General features: G+C 38.2%; 1 protein-coding gene across 1 annotated transcript in view; it reads left to right on the top strand.

Moving 5' to 3' along the window:
• The first annotated feature begins 12572 nt into the window (after nt 1–12572).
• ptprja (protein tyrosine phosphatase receptor type Ja) overlaps nt 12573–24952 on the top strand; it is a 76171-nt gene continuing 63791 nt past the window's right edge. Inside the window, exon 1 of the mRNA XM_069181871.1 lies at nt 12573–13174. Coding sequence (XP_069037972.1) covers nt 13046–13174 — 129 coding nt within the window. The 5' untranslated portion in view covers nt 12573–13045. The remainder of the gene's footprint in view (nt 13175–24952) is intronic.

Here is a 24952-nt window from a genome sequence, read left to right as displayed (position 1 = left end):
ACAAGTACTAGATCTCTTAAACATTCAGCCATACTGTATTTCAAGTGCGTTTAAGAAATAAATGTATGCATGCCTTAAAGTAAGTGTAATGGCACAAGTCTCACATGTAATCCAAAACTTCACACAATAGGATTGAAGTCGAGACCGAGAAGGTCATGGGTGATGGGTGTTTTATTCTGTTTACTCAAAATATTAAGCGAATGGAGAAAACGAAGCACTGGATATCATGTTCCACTACAAACCTGTCTAACCAGTTTGAAAGTGGTAAAGAATCAAAGGCTTGCGTCCTTTTCAAGCTATTTATTGAGCTGATTCCATTGCATGCTCTCTTTGTTCTGCTGTATTTCGAGATTGTTTGAATGGAACTGGGCCAATGAATATACCAATTTAGCTGCAATTAGGGAATTCCATTGTCTTTCTATTTGTTCTGGAACCCAACAGCTTTTGCTTCTTTGTTCATTCTTTTTGAGGGAAACAGTCGAAGTTCTGGGGTCATCTAAAATCCACTTATGCAAATCTTTCTTGGCAGTGGTTGATGAACCCAAACTGAAGGTGGGAAAATGTGTTTCTTATATAAAAGGCATATGGTGTTTTGAGTCTTTTTTTCTCATTGTTTTTCTAAACTGCTTTGGATAACTACACCGGTGTACAAAAGTCTTGTAGGTCTCATACTGTATTTCAAGGTCAATATATTTATGTCTATATAATGTTGACATAATTAAATTATTAATGTGGTCATTAATAATTTACTACTTTTTACTATTATATTAACTTTGACTATTTGATTACCAAGTCTGGGTGAGAATAAAGCAACCTTGTCATTTCAATAATAAATAATTAAAGCGTCAAAAACTCAAGGAACTAATTTTGCAGTAGCCAATCCTTCACATTTATCAATCAAAATAGTCTCATTATTAGGTGTTCCCTAATATTACTACTACTAGAAAACACAGATCTACCACAATTAAGTGTTAGCTTAAAACTAAATTGATTAAGTTTCTGAAGAAGATAACCATTTCTGCTTTATTATCCTCTTTTCTCTCCGTTTCATGAAGGCCCAGTACTGAGTCTTCCCTGAAAATTAAGAAGGAACAACCGCAAATCAGAAATCTCGTCCAAATGGGAATTGAGTGAAACACGGTCTTGTTTCTCAACACACACTGTCTTTATCTGCATGTTATTGGACGATGTTTTGCAGTATAAAACTTGCAACATGAGCACTGAGCACTCAGAGATGAGGCAGAGGGTGGTGTCAAGGTGATAGACCCCTAGCTGAAAGGATATGGGTTCTCCCCAATCAGTTCTTGTAACGAACAGTTCTTTCCGGACCCTATGCGGACGACACAATCCGACGAAGTGGGGGAACACTGGGGAAACGTCACGCAGGAATACGGGGCTGAAGACAGGGGGGCGTGTCCAGGGTGCGCTGGTGCACGGGGGAGGTGTGGCCGAGGCGAACAATCCAAAAGAGTAATCCTTAGAGTATCCAAAAACACACGAGAAAGTCAAAAACCAGGAGATCCATCAGAACACGAAGTTAAAACCACGAAGGCCGGGTCGGAACCGGCGGACAGGGAACAGGAACGGGAACAGAGGTTAAAACCTTAACGGGACCAGGCGCTTCCAGGTCCCGGACTCGCACGATACGGAAATCAGATGCAGAGCCTGGATGAGCGTCAGCGCCTGGCTTTTAAGGTGGGCTGGGAATAGGGAGCAGGTGCACAGAATAAAGTCTCAAGTGAAAGGGCTGGAGCACCCTTAAGGAGGGGGGACTATAATCGTGACACTTCCTTTGAGATGTAACAGTACTATGGATGTGAGGGACTCTACATTCTTGATGGTCTATAGAGCTGAGGTGTCCATGGGAGGCTTGTGTACCCACCAGTGTGAGCCACCATTTTGGCTCACTTGCGAAACAAGGGCAGCCGCTGAGCCAAAATGGTGACCAATAGCCCAGTAATACAGCTGTAGGCAGGGAGAGTGGGGCTTAGCCGCTATATAAACCCTGCGAAACAGTACAGGGTTGTCTTCCTTGGGAAAAGAGCAGCAGAGAAAGGGTATGTGAGCTAAAAAAAGCAAGACTATCCAAGCTTGCGTAATTGTTATTGAATGGCAAGTGTTTTTTTTTGTGGGGAGGGGATATCTGGAAGTAGTTCTGGCTCATTCAAGATAGGGAGAAAGTTTATTAAAGTGAAGTTAGGATAAGGAGTTTGTTTGTGTAGATTAGTACTGAAATGACTCAAAGGCCTATTGAAAATAAAGCAATCTGACCATGGATACTGGAAATACATGGACACTTTAATCAGTCATCTGACAATGGACTGAATTGCTTTAGTGCAATGTACATGGAACCGTGAATCAGTAGAAGCAGACGTGACCTGCACCACACCTCTAAACAAACCCAAGCTTTTTATCTCTTGTGACTGATCTTTTATTGTAGGGATAAGTGCATGTGTGGGTTATTAAAATTGCCAATAAACTTAGCTGGTATTTGAACAAATTTCCTGGATTGTCTGTGGCAGTGTTTTTATTTCTCAAGCACAGCAAATTACATAAATAGGCTGGTTGTTTTATACACATGTGTCCATGGCTGTGCTTTTATGTATACAATCTGCAATATGTGGTCTATGGTGCAAGCTCCAGACATGTTCCAAATCAATCCCTTCAATGTGGAACTAAGGCTACTATAACAACTTTTGGCTAAAATTGTACTTGTCTCATATCTACCAGCCATTCAAGCTTAAAGATTCACAGCACATGTACAGTATGCCTATGTGGTGAAAGCAAAACACCGCCTTTTTAACAGACAAACCTCATCCTGACCATCAAGCGTGGTGGAGTGACCTGGACAGCTTGCCTTCATGGATAGAACCAAGAATTCAGTGTTGTATCAGCACGTTCTGGCTATCCATTCGTCCACTGAAGCTGACCTGAAAGTCATAGACAATGATTCTCAACATACAAGCAGATCCACAAGAGAATGACTGAAGAGATTTGCATTCTGGACTGGTCAAGTCAGAGCCTGGACCTAAACCCCATTGAACTGTCATGGCAGTACCTGACGTGCGCTGTTCATGGGAACCCATGGAGATCTGAAAGACTTGACGCAGTTCTGGTAAGTCAGAATGGGCCAAAATCCACAAAAGTCGAGCGACTGAAGAACAGTTACAGGAAATGTTTAGTTGAAGCTATTTCTGCTGAAGGAAATGCCGCCAATTTCTGCATCTAGGGTTCACGTATTAATTCACATGATGACATTTACCGTTGGACCATTTTGTTAATCATATATCTTATTTCTTTGTGTAAGGCATTTAATGCATCATGTTATCTTAATTTTTTTAGGACTTTCGTAAAGATTTTACTATATTTTACAGAGGAAGGACCAATCTAGGAGTTGGGTTCACCTACATTTTCTTAGCACTATATACAACGAATGAAAGCAGCTCAATTTATGTATATACCTGTAGCATACACTTTTAAGAAGGTTTACGTCAAAAAATGCCTATAATGCACTATAATAGATGTGTCACAAAGAGGTTTTTCTGTAGTAACTCATACCCAGTGTAGTACATCATATTACTGGCAACTAAGACAGGATAAAAAACAAAAATAAGTCACGGAAGTTTAAGATAAATTTACCATGGTAAGATTGCCAGAACTCTAGAGCAACTTCAGTACCCATTAAGAGGTGGTTCAGGAGACAAAGTAAAACAGACAAGGCTGAACTTCACCAGGAAACACCATTGATTAAAAAGGGTGTTGTCATGACCACTGGAAAATATTCAGATACCCTCCACATAAGCTCATATTAACTATCTGCCAGTGGCTTGAGCCTGAAGCCGATCACAGTGACTGAAGCCCAATAAAGTTAACTTATAAAACTCTAGCATGCAAGAGCAGCTAAATGATAGTGTTGAGCCAAGAAAACACAGTGGATCACGTTCTATGTAGCTGATTGTGAATGTTGTTGTTTTTTTGTGTTTCCCATTTAGCTTCTATACAACACTTCTTTTTGGTTAAACTATTGCTGACTCACAGCAAGTATAAATAAATTGATTAATCTGGAGGAAACAAGAATTCCAGGTTACTGGGTTCAAATTTCTCAGTGTTCATATCAGATTTCTGGACAATGAGATCTTTGAAAGTGAACATTGAAGGTTTCTCCAGTAGCGTTGAACAGGCTATACTATTGTGTGTGTTTGCTGAGGACGTATAATGATAGATAAATTGAAATGAGGTATTTGCTTTGATCATACATTCAATCTACTCAGAAGGAAATGAGGGCACAGGGACATTTTTTTTACTAGGATTTACGCTTTATCATGTCATCTTCAGCAAAGTTTTTCACATCAATCTGTCGAGCACTGAGAATTACATTTTTTTATTTGTAGTAGTGAGGTTAATGGGCTCCTCGTTGACTTAGTTTAGACTGGCTTCTGCTCTGGTCAAGTGGGACAACGGTGTGTCATTGACCAGCAGGAGAAGGTACTGTAGCTGGTCCTTATTGCCGGAGCAGTCATTCAATCGTCTGTCTGACATGCTATTGCTATTTTTCTCTTTTTTTCTCTCTCTCTCAAAGCTAAAGCCATGCACACCTAAAATAGTTTGTGACAGAAGGGCTGATAAATAGTGCAATCTATTGTAGCACTTTAATCAATTTCCAGCTAGTGATAATATTGTATGTTAAACTGGTGCTGCTCTTAAATTCACTGACAAGATGATAGCAAATTCCATCACTGACACAAACAACAAAAACAACAACATCTTACAAACTGCACAGATAAATCTTCTCCTTTCAGTTACACTGGGCAGACTTTTTGACTCTAGAAAAGGTAATTTAATCTGTAGGAAACTGAAAGGCTTTTATGCAGATATGCAGCCAATAACTAAATTACTTGATTATTAACTGTGATTTCAAGCAGATGAGTCCATTAAATAAATTAGTAATGTGTGACTCACCAAACTAATCAAAACAATTACCAAAAGGAAATACACAGAAATATGTAAATTATGACCTTGTTCCATCTGTTTATGCCTCTGTTTTGAAAATATAATTGTAAGAGGAAGTACAAAATTCCACCCTAGTAGTGAAACTCTGCCCCGGGGTGGAGCGGTGGCTCTGTGGCTCAGGATCTGCACCTGTGACTGGAAGGTTGCCAGTTCAAACCCCATGGCTGGGAGAGGAATCCTACTCTGTTGGGCCCCTGATCAAGGTCCTTCACCCTAACTGCTCCAGGCCACTGTATAATGGCTGACCCTGCGCTCTGACTCCAAGCTTCTCTCCCTGTCTGTGTGTCTCATGGAGAGCAAGCTGGGGTATGTGAAAAGACAAATTCCTAATGCAAGAAATTGTATATGGCTAATAAAGTAATCTTATCTTATCTAAATGTGATTCAGAAAGGACTTTAACCCTCAGTTTCTGACAGATTTTGAAAATAACTCTATTGCTGAGCAACTGCAGCCAAATATAAACATAATAATTCTTGCATTTCCTTATAATACTTTGAATTTAAAGCTCATGTATGTAGCGTTCAATGAGGTTGTGCCCACACTTCATAACGTATGAGAACAGTCTGTGTGAAACTCTACTATCAATCTATAATTTCATGTCGCATTAAGTGAGTGCACATCTCTGGCTATTTTGGGCTCTATAAATGTTGTACAGATCCCATCCAAAACATATTAAGATGACAATCTAAGACATTTAAATTAATTACTTTTTTAATTCAGCAGAACATATGAACCTTTTTGATTTTTTTGGTAGGCGACTTAAACTTCACTCCTGGAAAAGTCTTGAGAGTCATTTTATAAGATGCGTTTGTCAACATTCCCCAAAACATCTCAAGTGATATTTTTTATTCTGCATTTGGGACTGCATCAGAACTTGTTTTAATTGTTTCTCCAGATATACATGAGCTCAGATGACTATTTTACACACTTTAGACTATAGTGATATAGGTCACATGTTCCTTCAGTTATAAATGAGCTCAGCTGACTGTATTCTACACCTTAGACTATGGTGATATAGTTCACATGTTCCTCTGGGTATACATGAGCTCAGATGACTATTTTAGTCACCTTTAGACACCTTAGACTATTTTGATATAGGTCAAATGTTCCATCAGTTATAAATGAGCTCAGCTGATTGTATTCCACATGGACTGGACTTAGACTGTAGTGATATAGTTCAAACCTGATGTCCTATATTATTCTGCCATAATGTTTTTAATTTTCACCCTCTATATTTCTAATTTTCTTTAACTGATAATCTCTTTCTCAGCATACTAGACAAATACTTCACTTTTTTAAGAATGTATTGTACTTTTTTGTACTATGCTACAATCTAAGATGTACTCTGCAAAACAACTATTGACTCTGGTCGCTAGTCATTTCAATTTGTTGCTGACACTGAGTGGAGCAAAACCTGCAAAGTAAGCTGCAATGGCCCACCTTCATATCTGAGGGTGTTTTCAGTGTGTGGTTAAATTTTTCCTGCCTTGTACGTACTCTTGTTAACACAACCGTGTCCTGTGGAATGTCATCTTATGTAATGCATATCAGGTTGTTCAAATCACTGCTTTGTCTTTAGTGCTACAATGGTGGACGGCTCATGGCCATGTCATTGTGACAGATGAGGCTTTGTTCCCAAATGATTTAGATGGTTAAACGCAGGATTATTACTTTCTGTCATATTAACATTGACGAAGATTTTTCCACATCTATATTATATTTAAATGCAATATAAGATAAATATAATCCTTAACTGTCCCTTTTAATTAATCTTTATTAAATAATTTTAATGGAGCAAATTCATTCGATCATCTTTTAGCCTCTCATCTGTAAAAGAGGAGGAACAAGAAGTGAAATACTGTACATAAAAGAGAACCTTGACACAATCAATTATGTTCCACAAAATATCCTTACATCCTCCAAAACCAAATCATTTACACATTTGTGAGGATGAAAAAAACTACAGATGTCATTGCCTGTTGTTGTTTTTTGTTTTAATTACTTGAATTATTAGTAGAGAAATGATTATGATTGCTACCACAACTAGTATTAGCACAACTCAACGATCTTCACAGAAGTTCACTGTGGAGATTAACAACACAAATAATCACAGGAAAAGCTGTTCATCATTCATTTAATGACTGATCTTGGGATCCTCTACATTGGGACCAAGTGCATACAGTAGATATAATTTAGTTCTGTAGTCTAAATTTTTCTTTGGGGAAAGTCAAGTAGTAAAAATATGGTACAGAGCAGTAGGTGGTTAATTCATACAATGAATAAAGAAACTTTAAGCATGCTTCATATAATACCCATACAGAGGTGAAGGAGAGATCATTTATTATGTACAGGTTTTTTTTATTTGGAACCCATTTCTTTCTCTTTTGGCAAATATAACCTCTTGCAAGCTAATGAATGACTTTCTGTGGTTAGTATTGTGGTTATTAAGAGCTACTTCCTGATAAGCTCTTCTGAGAAAAAAACCTTTCTCTTTGTTTCAAACCTGCTTAAAACAAAGGATATGAATGCAGTCGAATAGAACTGTAGATTCAAGCTAAATTTAAAATGTTATGTGAATTATACTTTGGAAAAGTTAATAGACACCTCCTCTCTTGCTCTCAAACTCCAAAATCCCATGCTTACAAAATTCTATATTTTCCAGTGAACAGTCATACATTTCATATCCATGTAATTATAATAATAATAATAATAATAATAATAATAATAATAATAATAATTGCTTACACTTATATAGAGTTTTTCTGGACACTCAAATGTAAAGGAAATAGTTCAGTATACAATTCAATTTCTCTGGTTTTACAAAAAAATATACAGTATGTTTGTCTCATCTAAAAGATTTAGACAAATAATAAAAATATACAAAAAATGCAAAAGAAAGAATTATGCTGTATGGGTGACACACTATACATAAGAGTAAAAATGATGCTACTAAAGCAAAGTGGTTAGTCATCGGTTTCTGTGGGTCAACATACGCTATTCTGACTGATGGCTGAAAGTCTATTAGTGCGCTCAGTTGGAGCATGGAGATGACCTGGATGATAACCTGTTCTCATATCTATGGCCTGTGTTCTGCAAGTAAGGCATGTTTCCTTTGTTACAGTTTATCTGCATTGTTGGTTTTAAAATGTTATGCTTTGTACAGATTTCTTCACCTTGAGACTGTAAAAAATATCAGTCTTTTCAGCTTTGCCTGATAGAGACAATGCAGTTTTCTTGTTCATGGCCCTTCAATGTCATTAGAGTTTAATCTCATAGGAGAGGAAGTTGAAATGGTCAGTACAGGGAGTTAGTTTAAAAACAAAAGACATCTGGAGGTTTAATTTAACATGACATAAAATATTATATGAATAACATTTCTTAGGAATATGAAAGTTTTTACTCTGAAAATAAGAGTCTTGGCCCAGAAGTGGTCAGATTTCAATAGACATATCAGAATTGCTGCTGTTAATGCTGTTTTTCTCTGTGGCCCGAGCAGTTTGCAGTATTGTTTCCCCCTTTCTGTCATTGTTAGCTCTATTGTGATGTTTGTTTGCTGCGGTTTTGAAGAGTAATTTCCTGTTCTCCACACAGACCCTCTCAGTACCAGAGCGTGCTTTCTCTGTGACAGAGCGAACTGCACATGGCAGCGTGAGAGGTCTTACAGTTTGACTTAAAGTACTGCACTTAGTATTTTTAAAATGACTAAATATAATTGTAAACGACCTGTGTGTCACTGACTATTATTATCATAATATTTGAGATTACTTCATCTTATTATTGCAAAAGGTACTGTGGCACAACATATATACACAGGCTTTCAAAATGCAAAATTGGGTAAATCCAATTCAATACCCACTTCCCAATAGAAAAACAGAAGCTAACTAACATTGTCTGAAAACTGAAGAAACAAAACTTTTTTAAGAGCAAGGACATTTTAAGCATGTGATGACAATTCTACTATTCTTCCATCCATTAGCAGAAGGCTTCTCATGACCTGTCCCAGAAGCACTGAGCCCAAGGCAGGGTTGCAGCCTGGACAGGATGCTGGTTTGTCACAGTGCTCACACACACAATTAAGATACTGTACACCAGTTCACTTCGCTAGCATGGGATTGGAAGAAAGGGGGAAAATGAAACACCCAGCAAAAACCCACATGAACGCGAGGTGGAAATTCAAATTCCACGCAGAAGGCACTTCAATCTGGAGTCCAACCCAACACTGTGAAGAGGTACTGTTAACGGCCATGATGCCACACTCCCCGACTGACACTAAATTAAGTCATGTCAGTATTGTTCAGCAATTTTTTTTTATTTGATATTTTGTCTCTACATTTTAGGTTCAATAAAGTCTTTAATCCAGGGAACCGTCTAATCCAGCATGTTTCTATCGCCTCAGGCTCCTAACCACCAGAATCACAAAGGCTGCAGTATCTGACTACAGTCCAGACGGGGGAAATTGCATTCTAACTGGACAGAGCGGTATGTGACACAGGGGCTCTGAGGACCAAGGTCAGGAGTGATTTGGGACATAACGAGATTGTTTGAATGAGAGGATTTTGGACTCTGATATGTGTTGAGTGGAGACAATTTAAAATTTCAAACTGAATCTGCCCACTGCCCACTAGAGTGCCGTGGCTCTGTGGCTAATGATCTGCGCCTGTGGCTGGAAGGTTGCCGGTTTGTATCCTGCGGCCGGCAGAGGAATCCTACACTGTTGGGTCCCTGAGCAAAGCCCTTCACCCCAGCTGCTCCAGCGGTGCAGTATAAATGGCCAACCCTGCACTCTGACCCCCAGCTTCTCTCCCTGTCTGTGTGTCTCATGGAGAGAAAGCTGAGGTATGTGAAAAGACGAATTCCTAATACAAGAAATTGCATATGGCCAATTAAGTGATCTTATCTTATTTCAAGAACAGTAGCCAGACTTGAAACGTCTGTTAGCAGCAATTTCAAATCATATTTCTATAATGGTTTCACTGACGACAGTGAATAGTAACACAAAAACAGTGAACGGCATTACAAATGATAGATTTTAGGTTACAAAAAACGCAACCTGTAGGTATTTAGGTGTTGTCCTCCAAGGATGAATTATTAAACAGAATCAAGAGTAGATTTGGTAGGAAAAGTAATATTGTTTTGTAAGTAAGACTTCACTGAAAGTTGATAAAATATTTGGTTAAAATCCTGTGTTTCAAATTGACATAAATCCCACTGAGACTGTAACCAGACATGGTAAAATCAGTTTTATGTTATAGTTAAAACATAAATTTCACTCTTGACCACTAGAGGGTATTAACTCAGTTTTTCATCCAGCTGTGTACATATGGACATATTCTAGCTCCACAACTTGAGACTGAGAAATAGAAACTGTAGAAAGGCAATATTGAAGTTTGGGAGATAAAGACTATCATCAATGTATGAAAATTAGATATTTAAAAAATAACTTTTGTACCCCTGAAACTGTTCTGCTAATTTGTATCATCACAGTTACCTCAGCCAATCAATGTCGTTCCTGTCACTTGAACCAGAATTGTGTCTGTTCATGCAGGCTGTGTACATTTCTGCTTGCCAAACCTACGGATGGAGGGCTTAAGAGACATGGATAGTTTCCTATAACGCAACACATCACTGTGATCTGACCCCAAGGACAAACACACAAAAATGATTGTGCTCTTTAACTTAGGAAAGGGAATCCAGCTCACGCCCTACAGCTGAAAGAATCAGCTTCTGTTACCACTTTGTGGACTTTGCCTGTCCCTGAATGATTGTATCATGCATGCATGATTTCTCATTTTTATTACTTACAATACATTGTGTCCTGGACTTCTTCATATGCCAATTCAGCACTGTGTATTATTGCAGCAGGTCTTTTTTATTAATTTACTGGCAATGCAGCACATTGTATTTTACATTGAGATATTTGTATGTCTGGTTAAAACAATCTGTCCAAATAATAACAATAAAGAAGACAATGTTTTTAGTTTATACAGTATATACAGGTCTACAGTATGTATCTACATCTTTTCTGTTTTTTCATCTTTAAACCACTGCAGCTGAACCATCAAGCCAAGACAGCTGACCTGCGGCTGACTGGTTGAACCTCGGGTGTACTCAGGCAATGAACCTCATGAGCTCATCATGGGCTTTGCACATATACTTCTGAAATACTGAATGCTTGCAGACTATTCTTCTTATCCAAACACAAAGGCCCCAGATTCAGTGAATTGGAACTCAAAAATATTTTCTCAAATAGCAGAGCTTGAAACTCAGAAAGATACATCACTCTCCTACGTGAGTGAGTCCTGAGGATTTATGCAGAAGGTTTGGTATTGCAAGGAATCCTAGAAACACTGGACCTGATCTGAGAATGTCACTCTCTGGGGGAGAATTTGAATTTTGGCCAGAGTCCCTGGATTAGCCTGTTTTGATGAATTAGCATGTATCCCTCCAAAAATATGCTATTCTTTTTTTCTTTTACAAAAGGTTTCACATTAGAAATCAGCCCTAATAAAGCAACCATAAAGTCAGACTTTAAAACCACTGCAAGTTCAGAAATGATCTTGATGTGTTGTATCACATATGGAGTCATCATATTTATTATGAAGGGTGAGAAGTTTTTAGTTCCTGGAAGAATTGTCACATCATTTTCACATGCAATAGTGCTTCACAATGCCGCATAATTTTCAAAACTCAATATCACAATGCAGCATTGTATTCAAAATACTCAATACGCTGAATTTTCAATGACACGCTTTGACAGATTGTTTAAAAACTTTTTTATATTTTATATGCTTGTGTTGTATAACAAAAGTTTTGCCTGTCAAAATAAAAAAGATAGAATACCTCAAAGGCCCTTGTGCTGTTATAAACTGAGTGATCCAGCCATGCATGACTGAATCTTGACCGACACTTAGGTCTGACCCAAATGATTGTGACCCAATTGCTTACAGGCTTGTGAGATGGTGTGGCACATTACTAGATCATTGTCATTTAAACAGTTTTCTGTTAATTGCTTCTTCATAATAAGTGCAATCACATAGCCTCATTCACTACAGCACCTCTGGAGGGGTAGTAAGAACTCTTTTCAAGAACAATTAATTAATAAAGCAGGATATCAACTGTACAGTATGTGAACACCAACATACTGTAGACTCATACTGGATGTACTGTATATAATCACAATGTTTATAATGTATCTACCAAGTGCTGATATCAATGTACAGTATGCATTACAGACCATCTCACTGATCTTAACTTGAGATGCATTTTTGCTTGTTTTATTAAACATGTTTATGCACATGTGTGAAAAGCAAAAATAATAAAAGGTAAATAAATAACAAAGATAACTGGATGCAATTGCAAGATGGGGAACAGGAAATAGCAAAACAGGGAACAATCTTTTTTTTCGCATTCCAAAGGAATTCCAAAAAAAATGGGAAAAGGCAGCGATACTAAGAAAGGAAATTACGTTGAAAATGTTGTATAATTCAATTAAGAAACTGCAGGCGAACACTGCACAAAGTCAAGAGATGAACACGACCGGGCTGTAAAGCGGTGTGTTCTAAAAGAGTGATGCTTGTGATCTGCGCTGTCTTGGCCGAATTTAATGAAGTTAGTGAAAGAATGTGGGATGACCCAACTTCCTCTGAAGTCCACTAGGAATGTAAACCAAGGAGGCACGTTTTCTTCCCGGCGAAAGGCTTGATTTAACATCGTAGTTTAGTTTTGGCTTCACAGGAACGAGGAACTGGCGAAACAAGTAGGGATGAGGGTGTAAAAAAAATAATGCCCGAGGCGGGTCATTGACATTCACAAAACAGTAAGTTTAACATGACGTTTCGAGACTGTCATTGCTCCACCCAGACGACAACAAAAAAAAAACTTTCTTCCTCAAATTAAACATTTCTCCTTACTAGCGTGGAATTGCGAGAGACGAAGACATCGCGAGGCGAAGACAGTTCTGCATTTTATTTTATCATTTTCAAAATGTGTTGTTTTTAAAAAAAGAAGAGAAAGAAACGAAAAAAGACGCATACAGATGACATGCAAGGACGATCCAAAAAGTAACACAATCGTAACTTCCAATTTGTTCCACATCATGGGACAACTAACTTTGACAAAAACCATTAAGCTAAAACTACTGGTTATTTTGATGATCGTTTTACCGGTAAGACAAACCTTCGGTTTATTACTTTCCTCGTTCTTTTCCTCGTCTAATACTTTGTCATGGTTACAGTGTCTGTAAAGTGACAATTCGTGTGTTGCACCTGTTGCAGAGGTAACTGAAGGTAATTTTTTGCATGTGTAGCGTTCTCTCCTCTACGTGACAATCTCTGTCATTTAGTTCATTTTTTTCTTTTAAAGCGTTGTTGCCAAACTCGCGTTTTTCACTTCACTTTATGTCTGTGCTTTGACCGGCACTTTCCTGTGGACTGAAGGTACGAGAATAACTTAACGCTTGAAACTTGCGCCCTAGCAAAATGTCTCATTCAGACAAGATGGTAACTGCAGAAATGTAAAGGCTAATTGGAGAAACGTATGTGCAGCTTTATTGTTCGTATTTCAGTTCATGAAATGCTTTGTACACATCTGAGTAGACAGTAGGCCATTCATCAGCTTAAAGAACTTAAGATACTTTCATGAAACTAAAAGAATTTTGAAATGACAAGAGCGTTGTATTGTAAATAGGATAAATGTATTTATTCAGAATTCTTCAACAATGGTTATTATTACTAATATGACTTATTTTGGATGCGGCAGTGGTTAGCATCGCTGTCTCACAGTGCTGTGGCCCTGGGTTCAATTACGGACCTGGAGTTTGTCTGTTCTCCCGGTGATCGTGTTTATTTCCTCTGGGTGCTCTGATTTCCTCCCACAGTCCAAAGGCACACTGGTAGGTGAATTGACTTGTGGGAAAATCGGCCCTAGGTGTGAGTGTGTGCGATGGACTAGTGTCCCATCCAGAGTGTACAGTATCCTTCTTTGCACCTTTTGGTGGACCCTTTAGACTTCAATTGGATGAAGTACCTAACAAATGGATGGACTGTTGTTGTCATCAGCACCAATAATATTATACGGTCATTATTATTGCTCATAATAACAATAATAATAATAATACACTTAGTATTTATCTAAGACCTTGGATAAATTTGCAGTGTGTGTCTGCTAAGGGCATGCTTTTTCTCAGTCAATTTAATAGTAAGCTCATGACGTACAGATAATAATTTTCTATGTTCTTATCTATATTTCATACAATATGTATATACTGTATATTTTCATAATATGTCATTAAAATTGAAGATGTTTAGCAAAAGGTTTTTAAAAAAGAATCGTTTCATCTTGACCTTGCTGGTTTCTTCATAGCTTGGATATATTCAAACTCTCACTGCTCTTCAGACAGTAAGACAGCTACTGTATATCAGTGCTGTGCTCGAAAAGTATTTCCAAGATCACATGGTTTTCCTTTACCAGAGAAAACCATGCTTTTTTTCTATAGCTGAATTTGGCGATAGTAGCCATACACTTTTAATGCAATAAATTATGGGAAGAGAACCTTTGAAATGGGATAGGATGACAGATAATTCTCTCATTACACAAAAGAACGGATTTTAGATCTGTAACATGAGTGCCGGAAGAAATATGTTATTTCAAAACGTCTTTGTCTTGAATATTATTGTCTGGAATTCCATCTGGTATATTAAATCTGGCATATATTATGCAAGCCTCTTGGTCTTCAATCCTCCTGTGTTAAGATTAATTTTTGTTTGGCCATGTAATTTCTAAACACCAATTATTCTGTTTACTCTCAGTATGTATGGTCAGTATGAGACCATTGTGCAACACTTGATTATGGACCAGACACCTCTGAGAGACCAGCATGCAAGTTCAGAATTTACCATATGTATTGACCAGAACTGGCAATATTAAATAGGTTTTCCTTGTATTGGCACAATCCTGATGATGGATGGCTAATGTATCACATTTTTAGATTATTTTTTATATACTGTATATGTTTTATTAACTAACCGCTTCTTTTACATTCAATTATTAAAGTCAATATTCACATTCTGGGTGGATTTCTAACAACCTGCAGGCTTGTGCCAAATGTCAAAAGTGAAACAATTTCAGGTCTTAGTCCACTAAACAAACCTTTTAATTCATACGTATGTAATATATGCTTTAAAATACATTCATTCAAAATAGATATATTCATTAAGTTTTGGACAGTAAAATTGTGTGATTCTGCCATTCTTCTATATTCATAACAAAGCAATTCAGACCAAATGGGTAATGTATTACCTCTGATTATCAATAGTGAATTCAACATATTTTTAGTATTGCAGTATTTCAGTCTATTCTGTTGCTCCTGTATTGCTTAATGACTGTTACATTTTTATCATGTTAGACTAACCGTTTTATACCAGAATTGAAAACTAAAGGATTCGCTTAGTGAAGTGACTCGATATTCAGTTCGTTAATGACCCTGATTAAATGAACCATCTGCTTCTAACCATTAACTGCAACAAGACTGGATAAGTGTTGCTTCTTTTTTTTTCAATTACTCAGCCACCCTCAGTGGAAAAGACTTGCTACAAATCAAATAAGATTAGATAGATGTGAAAATAGTATGTACCGTATCACCATATTTTTATGTTTAAACTTGTGAAAATTTCTCTGCAGTGATATTTGCAGTTGGAAAAAAATTAAAGCGAATTTTACACCAGAGCCAAAAAGTTATAAAAGTCAATAAGTCTGTCAGTTAGTCGCTTGTGTATGTGTGATAGCAAGGGTGGGTTGTGTTTACAGTTTCCCAAGAAGCGAATGTGTTCCAGAGGCTGATGTGCTCTCAACAGTAATTTCTGAACCCATCTTGTGCATCTTGTATGTGTGGGGATACCCACCAAAACCAAAACTAAAACTGTCCGATTTTAAGAAGGGAAGAGAGGTTCTTCCCTCTGCAATCTCAGGGTGGAATAGAGTTAAGAAACGTGTACCTTTCCACTGGTCCTTTAGGCCTGTAGCTAAGGCTTGTGATTCTATCCTTTAATTGTGCTCACAAACACACTTTGTATTTGTATCCTAGATTTTGCAAAGAGTACATGGATGTTATTTGAATTGTTATTTGTTATTATTGTGGACAGGTGGTACTTTTACATGACTGGCAATGTGTGAGCATTATGATGAGTGTGAGATGTCTGATATTCCGTAAGGCATTATGCCAGTTACAGTGCTTATTGTCAGTTCAGTTATAACACAAAGAAAAAGCCAGCGATGATTAATTACTGCTAATGTAAAAGGTGCTGTTTTCTTCAAGTCTTGAAGGCAAATTGAAGACTCACATATATAATTCCCACCATATCCATCATTTACATTTGTTTTCTATAGAACCAGATTAGTCAACACAAACAGGAATTCGAATTCTCTGTACACATCCAGATCTTCACTGAAGTAAGTCTGCTTCTCTGTAGAGCACACTGTACAGTCACAGCCTGTCTGCAGATGTAGGGCAGTGAGTTACTAGCTGTGATACCTGGTTCAAGTGCTAGTTTTCCTTACTGAAGCTTGGCTTCCTGCGCTGTCTTGAGCAGTCAGCCCACTGTCTCGGCGGATGTGCCTGCTGCTGCAGTGAAGGGAGTCCGCTCGTCGGAGTGGCGACCTGAGCAGACTGCTTCTCGTCAGTGTGAGCCCTTTTCAGCAGGACAAAGAAAAAACCAGAAGAAAATAGAAACCAGTCATTAAGAAAATGCCCGGGAGGACTTTTAAACTGAGCATGTCTGCAGTTTATTGTAATTTGTTCCTCTCGTGCTAGAAAACAACTTTCAATAGTGAGTAGATAATGAAAGTTACAGGACAGACTACACATTTTACCATTTGTCTGGTGAAACTTGTGCCATTCACAACAGATAATTTCTGAGCTTTCCACCACATTTCCTGCTCACTGAATTTAAACTTGGTAAGGCTTATAAAATCACAATGCTGATGTTGAGAGTGCTTTGTGTACATTTTAAAATATCATTGTTTTTTCTGAATGTATCTAGCATTTTAAACCCTGCTTTGTTTTCTCACCCAGCTAGTTTGGGTTCCTGGGTGCACATAAAAGGAGTTTATGTTTCACCTGTCACCTGTTTCCTGTTACTCAATTTTTACTTGCTGCTTAAATTTATTCTATACATTTCTGCAATTCTTCTTTGTTTCTCCCGTGATGGTACTCTGTCTTCTGAAAAGACTTTTCCAAAGCTTGTTGACTGGAATTGCTCAGGGGAAGTGAAGCAGGGGCACACAATTCTGTGTACGTGCAATGGGGATGTAAAAGGTTATCTAAACCTAATCTAGAAGGAAATATCAGAAACCATTGATGTTGTACCAGTGTATTGTCTTTGTACAGTGAAAACCAAACACTAGGGTTTGTGATTATGCAACACTAGAGAGCAAAGTTAAAGAACTTTGTGCTTTAAGGTATTAACAATTGGGTGGCACTAGCATAAGTAAGACTTAGGTCTGCATTGCATGGGCTAGAAATAATGCAACAGCAATGGTTTTTCATGCTTTTTTCAATATTTGGCAAAAGGCTATATAAACTCCCATCACACTGCATAGAAAATGGAACATAATGAGAAACTCACTTGATGAGAAACTAATGTGGTAGCTCAACTGTTGATATTTTTTAGCTGTGAGGTGTTACAGGAGTACTCAGTCATTTGCATTTTCCTGTTATTTTTGGTGGCACTGACTGCACATCCTTTTGATATACTTTGCATGACTCTCTGATCTCATGAAGTGAGTTGTGATCTAGAAATTGTAAAGGTGAAGTAATACAGACATTTGTTCCCCTGCTGTTTCCTCTTATTGACATTTGTGTGCCTTTATGAAGCTGCTTTCTGCTGGAATAGAGATATAATAATATATGATATCATGTAAAATACACTGTAATAGATACATATGTGGTGGAATACATAATGATGCAACTTGCATTAATACATTGAATAACAGCAGATATCAGGTGATATAAAATGTTCCTTCTCCATCTGGCCTAATATGTTTCCACATCATGTGAATCAAACTCATGACTATTTTCTGAAGGGAATAAGGAACAATAAGAAGTTTAAAACTTCCCGACATAAATGTATGTGCCAAATTTAAAGGTATGGCACAAATTACACCAAACCACACTTTTATCTGATATATCCTCTCGAAAAGTTAAGAAAATACTAGAAACCTTAGTCTATCAGTTTAACCAAACTTTTTATGTATGACTACAGAATGGAGAACTTTCATTGTTCACTGGGCTTAACATCCATTCTTAAACTCATTGAGAAAGACTCACTTACTGTATCTTCCTGATAGTTATTTTAATACACACATTTAGACCCTCAGAAAACATTAATACTTCAAAACCTTTATTTTAATGTTAAAATCAGAATGGTCTGTATATGAGCTCTGAATGAAACTACAATGAGGTTGTCCTTATTAACTAGGAAAATATTTTGATAAGGCTTAAGTGTGGAGCTAGATTAATTCAACACTGAAAACATTTCGGTTTTTGAGCCTGTGGTTTCAGTATACAGTATCTACATTTTGACAACATTTTGATTTAAGTGTAGTGATGGCAGCAGAAATGCTATAACAGGAACAGAATGTCATAGAAAAACCTATGGGTTTTTGATATGTTTTGGTATTTTCACATTTGTATTGATAAGAACCCCCCCCAAATAAAAATGTATACAAACTTTCTTAAAAAAAGAAAAGGTACAATGAACTCCAGATTTATTGATTCATCATTTATGATGAAATAAGAACAAAAACTTTGTGTGTTTCACTTAAAAAGTAAATCATACAGCACATTATTACATGAATGTAACCCATAATTACAGTTTAGCAGTAGAAGAATTTCAAAGTTTTACAGTTACACTCTACACTTCTCTGTTTCCCTGCAATCTAAAAGGAGCTGATACACAGAAGACATTCAGTAGTGTCATGCACCATCAGGGGTGAGGTTAAGAGCTCTCTGAAGACTGCAGGCAAACAGGCATTGTCCTCTACAGCTTGAAGGCTGGCTATAACAGTATTCACAAAAGGCGTGATCTACCACTTTCTACTGTTGTGTCCATTTCAAGAAATGTAAGTCTACTGGTATAGAAACAACTGCCAGAAAGAGAACACAAGTTTATCTTGCCGCTTCAGGCTACGAAGCAAGTGGTTTGTGGGGCAACCGTAAACAGTTACAGTATAAGCAGCATTTATACAGTAGATGTCCAATACACACTGGTATTTTCAGGATACAAAGTGTCGAAAGCTACTATTTGAAGTTTGAATGTGACATTTATAGCTGGGCTATAAACCGACCAATCTAATGCAATTAAGCACCAGTAGGCTGCAACTCTGTTAATAATGGAAAAGATTGTGGCATCTACTGTATCTACTGTATAGATTGCACACCTATCTCTGAACAAGGAAAAGAGTCCTTTTTCCTTATTCCTTTTAAAGTGGAGTTCCGAGCCTCAGTTGTTCACACATGGGTCAAATAAGGTTTCAAAGGATGAGAATTAGATATCATTTATTTGCTTATCAGCTTGTTCATACGAGGCTTGTTTTAAAGCCCCAGGAAGAGCAGGGGGATAGGTTTTAAAAAGAAATGCAGTGCTACAGTAGGTGGTGCTTTTTTACGGTGGAAGTAAGGAACTAATTAAATCACTTGTTAATTAATCCCAGTATCTCATTTAGCTATACCTTTAAAAAAGCCAGATTATCAGATTCAACAGCATGGCTGGGAAGCTTGTTCCACGCCCTTGCAAGCCTTTGAGTAAAGAAGTGCCTCCTCTTCTCTGTTTAAGTGCACCCCTACTGTATGTAGTTTTCACGTGTTTCGTCTTGTTCACGCTTCACCGTTTAAACATACTCAGTTGTTTTGATAGGTGGATGAGTAAAGTCAACTAATTATGCAGTCAGTCAGGGCCATGTGAAGCACTAACATTGAGGTTTAATTTTATTTTTAGATTTTGTATATTTAGATTTTAAAGTCTGTAAGAGTTCCGTCGTTTTGGGGCTTTGACAAATTTTAGGATGTTATGCAAACCTTCATCACGCTCTGAGTATTTTCAGCTATTTGGACTAAATGTGTATGAACTGGACTCTCCAGTGGTTTGCATGACCTGCTTGTTTCCAGGTCTTGTCTCGGTGTACCGTTCGCTTCTTCCCTCCTTTCTCCTGCCTCGCCTTAGATCCTCTTTTACCTGCTGGCTGGTGTGTTGTGGCCTCTCCCCCTCCAGCCTGCCCTGCCTCTTCCCTCGCTGGGGGCAACCATCAGGACTCCCCGTTTCTCACTGCCCTCCACTGTCTCCCCAAAACTCTGCTCTTGCAGGCTGTTGCAAAAATGATTTCTCACATGCTGTGTCTTTCATGACTAAATTCGCTAGAAATCTACTGCTTTCTAAAAGGAAGGAGTGCTCAGTAAACATGTACTGGATGTCATGCTTAAATAAATATTAACAGATATGTATTACACTTGTGTGACGCAATTATGTGTGTTTACGATTGTGCCCAGTGTTTAAAACATATGAAATGTAATGATTTCTGCTCTATTAGTACACCTGCAGTTCCTACAAACTGGTTACATGCCCTGTCTTGCCCATCGATGATACACGGATACCCTGAATTCCTTTGAGTTCTACCACAACAGAAAATGTTGTGTTTTATTTTTTAGAAACAATTTATTTCCTTTTTAAAGTTATGGTAACTAATATGAACATAGTTCAGGCCTGTTTCAGATGTCTGTCAGCTGATAATGTGTGGTGTTAGTGTCCAGAATTTTTTTGTGTTTAATAGGTTGAGGTCATTGCTGTATGTTTTTACTGAATTGTTTTGTTCATGTGATTTCTTTTCCTCTCATGTCTTGTGACATTAGTATTGCATAAAGCAGACATTATACAATCTGTCTGCAGTCTGATCATACTTTTTCGTACAGCTAAGTATTACATCTTCTCTAGGTTTTGATCTCCTTACATTGGACATTAAATCTTACACTGCACAGAAACTGTAAACACATGGTCCATACACTGTAGTTGTATCTCTATTAAGAAAATTAAATACTGTATAATATTCAGTAAAATGCAGTAGAACAATTTTAATTGTTAAGAAATGTCTAATTATTTCAGGAGAAATTGTCAATTTGCAAATCTTTTCTTAATACAAGTATGTTTTAAAGATTTAAGTCATTATTGGTGTTGACAGTTTTTGATCTAATGATATAACAGTCTGCATGGGAAAAGCAGTAGTCAAATATGGTTTGTTTTTTTTCTGGGAAAGAGTCTGTTCCTAGTTCATCTTCAGTTCACAATGGTAGAGCACAGTTCGTTTCATGAAGTACACTGTTGTGTTCCATACGGAGAAAATAAAAAGCCATGTGCATCTTTAACCCAGCAAAAAAAGAGCGCAATGTATTGCCTTATAATGAATCTTGCATATTAATTCCAGGCACAAAGAGTTACAGTGAGTTATAGGATGTCCAATGTCACTAAGAATCTGTCTTTTCTCCAGTGCTCAATAGCTTTATTGTCTCCAGATGACTATCACTATATCAGTAGCCGCTGAATACAGCTGAAGGTCAATGCAGTGAGCTGTAAAAGACAGGAGAAACTGGTATTAATTCAGAATCAGTCTGCTCAGAGGTGATTACGCATTTAGAGAGAGGTGTGCAGTGTTGTGAGCATCAAAGGGTGGCATTTAGTTATCAGTGTTTTTATTTGGGTTTCGTGAGCTCTGTGACAGTGGAATCTGGGTTGTTTGAATGGGAATGCAGTGGATGTTTCCATGATGAAGTATGGCATTGTTATCTGGTGCTTGGAACAAAGGAGAGTAAGCTTTGACATCCTGCGTGTCACTCACTTCTCGGGAACAGATACAATGAACTTTCCGCAGCTTCATAAAAATTCCTTCATTTTGCGAAACCAGAGATCTGAGCTTGTGTTAACAATTTCTTTTTCATGGGGTTAAGATGCTGTTAACAGTTTTTTGGGGGTGGATGATTTGTTAATAAAACTTTGGAGCCCGGCGAGCAGAATTTTACTGCGTCGGCAAATGTTCCTGTTCTCTTCAGACTCTTTCTCCTTGTTCACTTGAGTCTGACACTTGAAGCCTGTGTTACTGAATAGGCTCTTAGTTCTAGGTTGCTTTATGGCTGTAGTTATCCACGTGTTACCAGTTTTTGTGCTGGACCAAAAACAATCACAGGTGTTAGATACAGTGTATGTTTGTATAGCAGATAACACTATGTTTTAATGACTTTAGTGTTCTAAAAGAATCATACAGTCATCTCGCAGGCATTTCAGAAGTGTGTGATTACCGTACATTGGTTTAATGGCCGTAACCATGATGTAGTGCTATGTAGCCAAGGCAAACTACTGAAAATAAAAAGCAGGAACACCTGTCATTCTAATGCAGAGCAGAGAGGTAGTGCCCTGCAGTTGCATGTTTGAATACCAATACATGACAAATACAAGGAAAGAAGTTACAGTACAGTAGGAGCACAAGTTTATTTATTTATTGACTCAGCTATTGAAAGAATGGGAAATTGTACCAGTGGCTTTACAAACTGCCTCTCACTGAAGTAGTAAGGATCTTTTTTTTCTTGTGGGCTATTTATCTATCTGATTCATTAACTGTGGAACAGGCAATTTGTGTGCGGGCAAAATACTGACCCTGCTAGTTTTAAAAGCTGGAAGAAGTGGAGCAAAGACTTTTAGAAAATCAGCCTGTTGATGAATCCCAACACCCTGCTCTAGCAGTTTCTCCCCCTCGCTTCTGTTTTTTTATGTTGAATTAGAGAGGAACTCTTCATTTTTGAAAAACAGTAAATTTTAGAAATAGATGTGGGTACTTCAGTCTTTAAGCTGCTGAAGAACAAGTAACAGTTAATCCTACGCTGAGAAGTAAAGCAAACATTTCAGCTTTGGGACGTCTTCAGGTGTGTGTGACACACATGGAGCATGAAATTAACTTAGTTGTATTCCAATTAAGAACAGGTTAGTGTTAGCACATCACATATAGGGAAGTGGGTGTATAAAGATTTGAGTTGGACAGAGCTGGTACTGTGAGCTAGCCTGAGAAGGGGGTTGTTTCTTCAGAAAGATCTCAGAACTAGTGAATTTCCTTGTGTGAGGGTTAAGCCAGAAGAAACCCGAATCCTTGGATGCTGTAAAGATCAGGTTTCTTTCACTGAGTGAGCTGTGGGCTAGCTCAGGTGGGTTTTCACAGTCCTGGACCACATGGTGATGAAGAGACTTGCCAGGCCTGTGGGGCCAGACACCTGAAGCATGCGACTCCAGGTGGTGATTTGCAGGTTTGTATGGTGAGCCTGGTCGATGGGGAAAAAACCACTCATCCATCTTCTAACCACTTCTTCTAATTCAGGGTCTCGGAGGAGCTGGGGCCTATCCCAGCAAGCAACGGGCACAAGGCAGGGTACATCCTGGATGGGATGCCAGTGCACACACAGCCACAAACACGGTCACACGAGGACTAGTTTCACAGAGGCCAGTTAGACTACTTGTATGTCTGTGGACTGTGACTCGAAACTGGGTACCTGGAGGAAACTCACACAAACATGGTGAGAGCATGCAAACTCCAGATACCATCCCAGGCTGGGAATTGAACAAAGGGACCCAGACATGTTTTCTTTTATCTTTCCCACTGAGTCTAACCGCCAGGTAAATCAGAGCTCCTGGGTGCCTGGCAGACCTGGGAGTTTATGAGGAAATGCAGCATAGGTCAGACACAGAGAGTACCGGGAACACAGGGACCGACCTCTTTAAGAATCATCGCACCAACTTGGCTTTGGCTGTATATTTGGTTTTGAAAGCTGAGCAGGAAGTACAGGGAGGCAAGTTCTACAATTATAACTGATAACAATCTGTTGTTGGTCAAAACTTGAGCTTCTGTACGTGGCTAGGGAAATAGTGTTGCTCAGCTGTAATTATCACTGCTGATTTTCATATTTCCAGCTCAGATGACAGATGCAGAGGCGCACCAGATCTGAGTACTGGAGAACTCCAGGCTTTGGGCAATGTCTCTTCTTCCCTGCATAAATGTTAAAACTGGAGAAAATGACAATGTTCTCTTTGTAAAAATGTAGTGACTTGAGTTACATATACCTTAATGGCATATGGCATAAAAAATTGAATTGGAATTCTCAGTTTGGGACTTCGGATTGTCTTCTGATTGTAGAACATTTACTTTTTAATATTCCAAAAATTACAATACCTAAATCCAATATGGAACTGCTATGATCTGAGGTCGTTATTTTATCATTATGTTTATTTAGATAAACAGTCAGGCTGAGGCGTTGTGCACAGTGGTTAGCATTGCTGCCTCGCGGCCAGGTTGCCCTGGGTTCGGTTCCCTGGGTGCCCTCTGTGTGGAGTTTTTATGTTCTCCCCATGTTCGTATGGGTGTCCTCTGGGTGCTCCTGTTTCCTCCCACAGTCCAAAAACATGCTGAGATTTTAATGGGCTTCTTGAGACTGGCCCTGGTGTGAGTGTGTGCCTGTCTGTGTCTGTGTGTGCCCTGTGATGGACCTGCGTCTCCTAAGGGGTCCGGGGTGTATCCCTTCATGTGCCTAGTGCTTCCCATAAATAGGGCAGCTGGTCAGTGAAAGTGATGTGATGGTGTGATGGGAGATAAACAGTATACCAGTACTAGCAGTGATCACCATCAGACTCTTCATAATTATAAAAATAGTTTTATGCGTAAAGTGAAGACAGATTAAAAGTAACATGAAGATACTGATACATTTGATTTAATTACATTTTACTATTTGGAAATGATTTTTCCTAATAACAGCGGCAGGAACTTCCTTAGTTTTGCAAGCTACAGTAAATGAGGTGGACTGTTTTTTGTACTTTCCCTTGGACTTGTCTGAAAGACTGTTCTGTTACTAACCTTTAAATCAGAT

The sequence above is a fragment of the Lepisosteus oculatus genome, chromosome 21 (genome assembly GCF_040954835.1).
Source record: "Lepisosteus oculatus isolate fLepOcu1 chromosome 21, fLepOcu1.hap2, whole genome shotgun sequence".
Lineage (NCBI taxonomy): Eukaryota > Metazoa > Chordata > Actinopteri > Semionotiformes > Lepisosteidae > Lepisosteus > Lepisosteus oculatus.
This window is presented reverse-complemented; position numbering and strand designations above follow the sequence as displayed.